Raw genomic sequence first — 10272 nt, forward strand, 5'->3', positions numbered from 1 at the left:
TGTACTAAAAGTATTCGTAGTGAAGACTTGAAACTTGGTGGATGTATGCTACATAGGTGTGACCTTAAGTGGCCGAAGTTTGGTGATGATCTGAATAAAACTTCCGAAGTTATTCGAAATTTGGTGATGACCGTTTTTTTGTGTCACCATGTACCTCTTTATAACTAACGCTCGCAATTATCGATACCGAATAGCAAACAGTGGTATAAATTGGACGTATATTATCCAACAGGGGCTCACTGTTTGTACTGCGCCAACAAAATTCGCCTCGAGCGTCACAGTCAACAAAAGTTATCAGTTGTACACTAGTTTGTACGACCTTACTTCGGCCTAGGAACATCAAATAGGGTAAGGAAAGACGGTGGCATCTACAAACCCGGGTATCCAGGCTTACCTTGTCTCAAAATAAACGCCATCAGCCATGAGTATGACGTCTAAATGGCTGGACCTCACAGCTCTCTCTCCAACCAGCTACAGTTGTCTACTGTAGCGAAGTGAAAATGAAACAAACTTATTTTACCACATCTACCCATCACCTCTACCACAGCCTGCAGTTTAACAGACATAGCTGATAGCAATGACAGTCCTGTCAACTTGACTCTGAGCTTAAATTGGTGGCGGTAGTGGTGGCTCTGGCCCAGAGCTGTCGATACTTCTTCAGCAGCACTGCAGCCTATCGTTCCAGCCAGGCCCGCGCGACGTGATGGGACACCACGCCCAGCCAGTCAGCTGTAGTCGGACAAACACCTGCCGGATTGCAGCCGTTCATATACCGTCAGTCGGCGGCAAATGTACTGTTTTTGCACAATCGGGATAGAGCATAACGATCTCGCATGGACATTGGCATACAAAGATACCGATGACGCATGGAATATGGACAATGGACCGCAGACAAAGGACTCGCCCCTACCAAATGGAAAGTCCGGGGGCTGTTCCGGCGGGGGACAGGCGTAATTCACCTTTACTAGCAAAGAGCCCGGGGCGGGCGCAACTCACTTTACCAGATGGAAAGTCCGGCGGTGCCCGGAGCTGCTGTCCCCGGGGGGCTCACCACAGTCTGCTTGGCACGACCTGCCAACAACCGCGGGCAGTCTGTCAGTCCTGACCATTCGGAACAGTCCAGTTTAGCCCGCCGGTCTCAGTCAGACAGTTCAACCCAGTCTGCCAGTAAACCTCAATATGTCAGTCCGGTCCCATCGTAGCAGTCCAGTTCAGTCTGACAGCCCGACCCAGCTAACCAGGGTACAGACTGCAGGCCGTTGGTGTGTGTGTGTTGGGAGGGGGGGAAGGCTGGGTAAGTAGTAGACATGGGCAAACGCACTTATGGCGCCACAGATCATAGTAACAGCACCAAGAAGTAAACTGTGTAGCGACTTTCACATGACAGCTAAACATGTAATGATACAAGCCAAATGTTCATAACCGATGGCCAGTCTTGCTTAGGCTAGTGTCTGAACACCTACCGCCCTCTCTACTAGCTACAGCTCCACCAAGTCCCCACTACACGCGCTCTTACCGCGGCCACATCCGAGGTTCATCCTGTGGAGGGCCTTCTCCACCGACTGGTCAGCGCTGGGGCCGGCGCTGAGACCCACCGGCGCCGTCACCTCCTGCACCCGCTGACCTGGCGACGCACGGTGACGGGAACCGTTAGCGAGGGGACGCATATTTGGCACAGATGTGGGGTGAGGAGACACCGATGAGGGAATAGGATGTCACGGTGGGGGATGAAAAGGGGTGAGGAAAGAAGCGTGAGATGGTGACGGTAGGGTCATATAAAAGAGCTGTAACCCCGAGAAATTTTAAGAGAGCATTAATATGTCCCGTAGCCTGTCCCGTAGCTCACTTGGTAGAGCGTTGGACTCCCGGTAGTGAGTCGTGAGAGCCCGGGTCCTCACAGGGATGGTCTGCGGTTGGTGGGAGCAGCCGCAGCCAGTTGAAGTGAGTTGAGTGGGACAGGCCAGGCCGTGTCCGGCTTTGAAGGGCACGTTAAACTTTGGCATCTAAAATTCTGCGGCCGGGGCTGGTCACTCACCCCTGCCGAGCTGCGGCCGGGCCGTCAGAGCCAGTGTGCTCGAGTAGGGCATGCGCGGCACGGTGGGACGCCGGCCCACTCCCGTCGAGGCCGAGGCCGCTGTGGTGGAGCTGGCTGCCGACGGCGGCGCCGAACCGCCCTCCTGGATCTGTCTCAGACGCGCCACCGTCTCCGAGCGGAACTGGCGCCGCGACGACTTGCCCATCGGCTCCTGCGGGAACCTGACCGGTCGCAGTAAAGGCCGTGTCACTGGGTGACTGGGCGGGAGTGGGCCTTATGCAGTACTTCATGTAATATCGGTACGGAACAGCGTTTTGGAAACATGCAAGCGTTTCTAGTTACAGCGCACCTCAGTATATATTGCGCTAACGACCATTTAGCCTTGCACGTGGTAAAACTCGGGCAAACTCGGTCTTATCGATGGCTTTACAATGCACCATTAGCTGCTTGGTGCACACTGACACCTCCCTGTGAATTATCCCTCTCCCCTCCTCCCCCCCCCATCACAACAGACTTACTCCATCCAGCCCGCATCGCCATTCCCACAGAAAGTTCGGGTCAAATAATTCACCTTCCCGGCTCCCACTATACCGCAGTGGGGCCCCGAGCCACCTGTGACCCACCTGTACACATCTCGGTTGGAGATGGCCGCGCTCGGGTCATACGAGCCGCGGCGACGGTACGACGGAACCGCTGCCACGTCGTCGTCCCAGTTCTCGCCGCTGGAGAACTGAAAGTCGGGCGCGCTGTCGATCGGCTGCGACCGGATCCGTTTGTCCGACTCGTGGACTGCCAGACATCGGGAGGGTCATGAGACTACTTGCGAGGTAAGAAATATACAACTGTAAATCGAGAGCAGACAAAGTTGATCGACTGAGGGCCTTCTAAACGATAATCAGGGTTTCATTAAATTAGTCATGAGGGTGCATCGGTAAAGCCAGCCGATAAGTCATATTTTTAAACGAGTTGCATTTATGCAGGTTACAGTCATAAATCAGTCTACATGTAACCGACCCATCACAACCACACACAGGTGACGGGCATTCAGACATTCAGCGCTCTGCCGCCCCCCGAAGCGAAGTCTCTCACTCTCGGCTAGTTTTTCCGTGATGACCCGGTCGAGGCGGTCCCGGTCCGGGCAGTGCTCGATGTGGTGCGCGTACTTCGGCACGTCGATGATGTGCTTGGCATTGAACGTGCAGATGCGGACGTCACGGCCCACCGTTTGCTGTAAGGTGCCAACAGAAAAGGAAAATTGCAGTTTTATTATTCATTATTATCATTATTAAATCATGCTTTTCCATTTAACCCGCGCATGACTGGGGGGGGCTCTACAGAGCCCCCCCCCCCCGCCCCCTCCCGTTTTTCGGCAATATCCTCTATACCGTTTCACGGATCAACACGAAACTTGCAGTAACCTCAGCGGCATCAATTTGACACCTTGTGTTATAATTTCGACTTTCTAGCTAGCATAGTTTGGCCGGAAATGACGTCAGAGTGACGTGATGTCGGTCGATTTTGATGCAAAATATTGAATTATGGCATACGCTCTCAAGACCTTAGTTTTAAAGCTAGATCCAATTTCTTTGCATCAGTGGACTACAAATACACGAAGCTATCAAACTGCTATCTCGAATTTTCGAAATTTTGAAAATTTTGAATAATATTTTCTTACAATTACAAAAGATATATTTTTTATTTCTTTTTCAAAAAGTTTTTGATTTTTCGCAAAAACCGGAATATATGTGATAACTACTCACTGATACGGAACACACTGATAAACTACTCTAGCAAGTTTTAGCCCAATATCTTCAAAAATAACCAAGTTATTTGCATTATTGACAAATTTTACAACCAGTAAAACGCCTTTTGGGCGAAGAGCGAGCGAGATAGTGAGCCCTGCACGTGCGGAAGGGCGGGAAGGTGCTTTCAACGGGCTTGTGCAAAGCACCCTTCTAACCGGTCGCTAGCGGTGTGCCAAATTTGAACGCAATCGGCCCAGCCGTTCCTGAGATCTGGAAGCGGCATTTTGCACGTGCGCACGTGCAAACGGGGCCCAAAATGACTTTTGCACGGCACCCTACTAACTGGTCCCCAACCGTGTACCAAATTTGAGCGCAATCGGCCCAGCCGTTCTCGAGATCTGGAAACGCCCCCTGCACGTGCGCACGTGCAGTAGCACCCTAACCGCAACACATGGGAATGCATTGCCTGGTGGGTGCCTACCTGTATGCCAAGTTTCAGCGAAATCGCCCCAGTAATTACCGAGTTACTGAAATGGGAACAAATTTGGCACCTCTTATTGTTGTATTTTGCACGTGAACTGGGGGTGACCCACATACATCGAGAGTATCCTATTTTGGGTAGAAGGGATGCTGCTACCCTACAAAAATTACCGCAAGTCAATCGCCCAAGCGGCTGCTGAGATATGGGCCTCTCAAAATCACTACTTTTACAAAACTGCTTGAACACCCTTGACTTTTCATGAGATGTATCAAAAGTAGTCAATTACGGGGTAGAAGGGATGGGGCTACCCAACAAAAAAGACCGCAGGCCAATCGGTCCAGTGGTTGCTGAGATATAAGCCTCTCAAAAGCGTTACAGGCCGGGCCGGGCCGGGCCGGGCCGGGCCGGGCCGCTCATACTGAGATTTTTCCGTTATATTGAAAAGATTCAACTTCGCTCGCTGCGCTCGCTCGCTCGCTGCGCTCGCTCGCTCGTAATTATACATTTTCAAAACCATTTTTCAGTACGTTTTTGACATCGTACAACAATATAAGTAGTACCATCGTGTTCCTGAGCTCAAACTGCATCTGATAGGCACCCTTTTTGTTGAAAAATTGCATTTTCAAAATTTGACCTTTTCTGACCTGAAATTGACCTGACCTCCGGTAATTTCAGCTGAAAATGACCTCAAATGACCCATACGACATTATTTTCGAAATCTACGTATAAATGGACCATAAAACATGCGTCACGTGACCGATACATGATATACAATTTTCATGACCTAGGATGACCTGGCCTTGACCTGAAAAATTCAAAGTAAAAATTCGTTACCCTCAGGGTATCTAAGGCATACATATATCAAGGAGTGCGTAAACCAAAAATGAGCCTGATCGGCCTTGTCCGTCGGCGGCCAGAGCCTAAATTGTAAACAAGCAAAAATGCCGAAAATTTTTACTTTGACCTGACCTGTGACGTCATCGGTGACCTCGAGGTCAATGAAAATAGGTTCGCAGAACAGTTTTTCCGGGGCTATCAGACGCCGTTTGAATTTTGACGATCGGCCCAGTAGTTTCGGAGTTAGCAGGGGGGACTATGAATAGCCCCCCCCCCCTCAGTCACTCGCGTTATGGAAAATAACCATGTCATGCGCGGGTTAAATCTATTATATTTTATGAGTACATGAAACACAAACATTGGTCGATCCCGTAGCTCAGTCGGTAGAGCGTTGGACTCCGCGTGGTGAGAGCACGCGTTCCCGGTTATAACAGTCCGGGATCGAAGCGCGACGGGCGCTTGACGTTCATGGGCCTCCTGACAGGCATGGTTGCGGTTGGTGGCAGGCCGTAGCCAGGCGAAGTCAGTGAGGGGACCGGCCGTGCGCGGCTATGTGCGCACGTTAAACTTTGGACTCTAAATTCTGCCATAAAACTGGAATTGCGCGATCGGAGGGTAGAGGGCAGGGTCAACGCAACAAGCTTCGCTTAGCGGGGGCTCTGTTCCTGTGAATCCTTCCAATCAAAACATTCGGACTAAATTTATACAAATAACACGCCTCTATCCAGTTGAGAAGCAAAAATATACTTGTGTGCATTACAAAAAAAAAAACAGCAGGAACTTAATATGAATTGTTTATAAAATGAAATAATAACAGTAATAACATCAAGCCATATTCTTACCTATGTACTATGCACAGCACTTTGGAACCAGCTATTGTGTTCAGTACTGGAAATGAGGCCGCTTTCTGGTCCCGGTGTTTTATTCTCCGGGTGGGTTAACCCCGTCTAGCGCTTAGCCTTTCGGGGCCCTCTCAGAGCCGCGGTTGTATTGGCCGCTCGGCCCATTCGAGATGCAAGGTTGATAGTCACACGAAGTTTATTTGGGCCTCTGAATGTAGTTACAACTTCGAAATTAATCGATTCTACAAAACCTTTTTCTTTTATCTATATGCATAAATTTAACAGTAACTCCAGCCTAGGCTGGTTTGGCTGGCCCTCAATAAGCTTCGTGTGACTATTAACTTTGTATCTCGACTGGGGCGAGCGGCGAAAACAACCGCGACCCTGAGTGGGTCCCGAAGGGCTAAACGCTGGACGAGATTGACCCACCCGGAGAATATAACGCCGGGACCAGAAAGCGGCCTCATATTTTCTAGCACTGATTGTGTTTTCCTTTATAAACTTACACATTAAAAAAAAAAACATCAGCATGAATTACACCAACACCTGCGGCAACAGGCTATGATACAAGTGACGGCTATCTGAATATACTTTTCGAGCCTCTCCTCATGGCTCATCACCAGTATTCTAACACTGCCTTTCTCGGAATGTTTTTGACACATTTCATATAGGCATTTAGCGTAAGTTGAGTTAACTCTTCTGGTCATAACTGAATGAGTGATTCTCTGAAATTCTAACAAGAAGCGTGTTCATTCCTCACTGTGATAGTTAATCTTTCTACTACACTCACCTTGGCACACCTGACGATGTGAAGATGATATCGCATCCCAGTAATTTGGTGTGCCTTGTTGAAGGGACAAGTGATTGTCTCTTCTGCCACTCTGTAGGTATTAAAGTCAGCTGGCCACATTCTTCCAGACTGATGCCTGTCTTCTGAAACCATCAAATTAATTAGGTTTTCAATTAATGCTGCAATAAGACAGACACTTCATGCATTATGCATAAAATTTGCAAACATGATTTTATGCTTGTTTATTCCTTTAACAATAATCATCAGACTTGTACCCAATCACAAGTGATTCTTCATATTGGATTGGGTCTGCACAACAGCCATACTTTGATTTGCTTACCTCATCTGATTACATTTAACACAATACAAGACAACGAGGCCCATAAGCAGCCCACCGCTTCAGAAATGCGAGGCTTTACAAATCTCAACAGATGGCGACTGACAATTTCTAAGTATGAAGTGATCCAGAGCTCTGTTCGGTGGCTGTTTTTATCAGCGTGCTGTCGGGTTTCCCCATATACAGAAGTAATTGCTGGCGCTTCTTGGTCTCCCATTGCTCTAACGAATAGACCACTTTCGACCATTGGGGCGAAAACAACCGCGCTGGACTCGACCAATGAGGAGCCAAGAAGTAGCAGCATGCTCGCAGCCTGCTGATAAAAAACTGAGACCGGACAATGCCCAGGAGTAGCCAGCAAAAGATAAACTTAGGTATAGCTGCAAGGATAATGACACCCACGTCAATGTAAGCTACATTCCAGGTTTCATTGTGGTCTGGCAAATCGTTCTAAGATACAGATGCAAAGCATGACCGCGACTGATACCGCACATTACTTCTGCAGTGGACTGGAGCAACTGGAGGTACCGGGAAGCAGTGTTAACTGGATTATTTGCCGTCTGCCGCTGTCTGATGGCGCTAGCATAGCTCCAGACTGGAAAACATCCATACACTACGCCGGACGCCCGTGAGACCCTCGTGCGCCGAAATTCGGCGCAAGCGATTTTGCGCCAAAATTTCTGCGTGATTTGCGCAAAAAATTAGGTGCCTATTCGTGCGAAAATTAAGCCCTTTTCATATAAAGCACATGTGCACATCTACTGATCAAGGCTATATCAACCAGACAGAGTGTTTCGGGGCCTTGTACGCTCTTCCATGTTTGAGCGTCCGAATGAGTTTTTTTTCCACGTAAACCCAATACCTCGGCGGGAGCCAGCGAGGGCCGGGCAGCGGAGCAGCACGTGCTCCGGCACATCAGCCTCTTCTCGGCTCACGGTGCAGAGCGCCGCTGAGCACCGCTTGTCTGGGCACTGCTGGTACGCGGCGGAGTGGAGACAGCCGATTAGCTGCCGTACTGGAGCGAGCGGCCCCGGTGGCCCGCCCTCATCTGGTGCACCGAAATGGCATCCTCTCGGTCCTCTCCGGGGATAGGGAGCGGCGGCGTGCTCCCGAGGAGTGGCTTGAATAGTGATTATGAGCAGTTGTCGCGCCACTGATGCGAGGCCGCACAATGAACCGCCCTGGTCAGCGATCGGGCGTTTGAGGGCAGGGCGGCCGCCTGTTTTGCCAGGTCGTCCACGCTCTCATTCCCTCAATACTGCAGTGGCAGGAACCCACTGCTATTGTTTAACGACGCTTGGCGACGTTCAACAAGGTTTTCCATACCTATCTCTACGCCGAAGGTTGAGGCCTCACCTGGGCGGCCGTTCCTCCGCTGAGTAGACTCAAGGCGGCAGCCAGTTCGAGCACGCGACGACCGGGGCGGGGACGTCTCGTCCCGCAACCTCTCCAGAGCCGCCTGCGGCCGCGAATCTGCTGCTAGATTGACCAGTATACCGCATAAATTCGGTGACCGTCTTTCGCCAAAAAATTATGCGACCGCAATGCGCCGTCTGTGCCGAAAAATTCGTCCACCGCCATGCGCTGAATTCGGCGCATGCGAAGTTACGCCGGACATGCGCTGAAATTTTCGGCGCAGTCCCGCCACTACGCCGGACATATTCAGCATAACGTGTATTTTTTCCAGTCTGGGCATAGCTTGTTATATATCAGCGCTAGATATAAAAACTAAATATCTATTCATTAATTTATCAGTTAGTGCCCTTTTGAATTTTGTGTATTTATGTCCATCTACTAGCCTAGGTACCATGCTTATATTCATAAACATGGTAGCTATCATACGTCATCAGCTGGCCAGCCATGAGCCAGCTGACTGAATCCAGTTAATACTGAGGCTCGAGGTACCTACCTAGTACCTACCGACCTTGTACATGAATAATACAATCCTGTTGTCGGTTAAAAAAAAAATCAGTCGGGGAAACTATGGCTATATAGAAATCTGCTATTTTTAGCAGTCTGCTATTTTTAGCAGAAATCTGCTAAAAATGGGTACGCATGTGACGTCATCGTACCCAAATATAGCAGATTTGGGTACGGCCCCCGACAAAAGCAGATCTACACCCTAATTGAAGCAAATGCGCATCAAATGCCTGGCAGATTCATGATGAGAATAGTGCTGAGAGTGTTCTCTGCTATTTTTGTTCAGATCCGACTATTTTCAAATAATGAATTTGAAAATAGTCTGATCTGAACAAAAATATCAGAGGACATTCTCAGCACTGTTCTAATCATGAATCTGCCAGGCATTTGATGCGCATTCGCTTCAATTAGGGTGTAGATCTGCTTTTGTCGGGGGCCGTACCCAAATCTGCTATATTTGGGTACGATGACGTCACATGCGTACCCATTTTTAGCAGATTTCTGCTAAAAATAGCAGACTGCTAAAAATAGCAGATTTTACCATAGTTTCCCCGACTGAAATAGGGGGTTTCCTAGCTGTAGCGTACGTACAGTCATGGATGAAGTAGTACCATGACTGTACGTACATGACTGTACGTAGTGGTAGTAGGTAATCCATGGTACAGTTTAGGCTGCGTTCACGTTCCGGGCAGGTTCCCGGCGCCCCTTGCCCTTTGATATCTATGCTCTTACCCATGATAATTATAAGAAATCTCTTACCTAACCGGACTTTCTTCCTTGCTTATATCCCTTTCTCACGTCCACCGTGCACATGCGATATCCCCCCACGTGTTGTCAACGTGTTTGGAGCTTTCAGCTTAGTTGTTGATGAAAACCGTAGTTGAAACAAGTGCGCCACATTTCATATGAACAGCGCCACTAAAATATGTGCCTGAAGTTGCATGTTATTCAAATTCACATACCCAAGGCTATATAAACCCACATACCTACAAATTCAAGTTTGTCCGAATATTGATGGTTTTATCAGCATTCAGATTCATATTTTTTTCTAAATATCGGTGACATTTAACGCATATTCACATTCAGGCTCAGATCAATATTCTTGGAGCACTTTTCGATAAGGCTTTCACCAGTAGCGTCGGCACACCTTTAGGCTTCAATCAAGGGGGCCGGGGGAGGGGGGGGGGCACTGCCGACTTTTGGTCCCATTCTTTCCATGCAACGCCCATAGGGGTAATGTTGAAATGGCAAAATCAAGGGGCACGGTGCCCCGGTGCCCCCTCCC

General features: G+C 49.1%; 1 protein-coding gene across 4 annotated transcripts; it reads right to left on the reverse strand.

The window, feature by feature from the left end:
• Positions 1-204: 204 nt before the first annotated feature.
• Positions 205-9886, reverse strand: LOC122390514. 4 transcript variants are annotated; one of them, XM_043383548.1, is made up of 8 exons: positions 9747-9886; positions 6731-6873; positions 3125-3263; positions 2659-2824; positions 2036-2256; positions 1517-1624; positions 997-1071; positions 205-747 (listed from the first exon to the last, which is right to left on the reverse strand). In XM_043383548.1, the coding sequence occupies exons 2-7, from the start codon at positions 6848-6850 to the stop codon at positions 998-1000; spliced, it is 828 nt and encodes a 275-aa protein (XP_043239483.1). In that variant the 5' UTR covers positions 6851-6873; positions 9747-9886; the 3' UTR covers positions 205-747; position 997. The 4 variants fall into 4 exon arrangements, with proteins under 4 accessions (XP_043239483.1, XP_043239486.1, XP_043239484.1 ...); XM_043383551.1 differs by having other exon boundaries at positions 6731-6870; positions 9747-9875; XM_043383549.1 differs by having other exon boundaries at positions 6731-6909; positions 9747-9865.
• Positions 9887-10272: the final 386 nt, after the last annotated feature.

Source organism: Amphibalanus amphitrite, unplaced genomic scaffold (assembly GCF_019059575.1).
Source record: "Amphibalanus amphitrite isolate SeventyFive unplaced genomic scaffold, NRLGWU_Aamphi_draft 000398F_arrow, whole genome shotgun sequence".
NCBI classification, from domain to species: domain Eukaryota; kingdom Metazoa; phylum Arthropoda; class Thecostraca; order Balanomorpha; family Balanidae; genus Amphibalanus; species Amphibalanus amphitrite.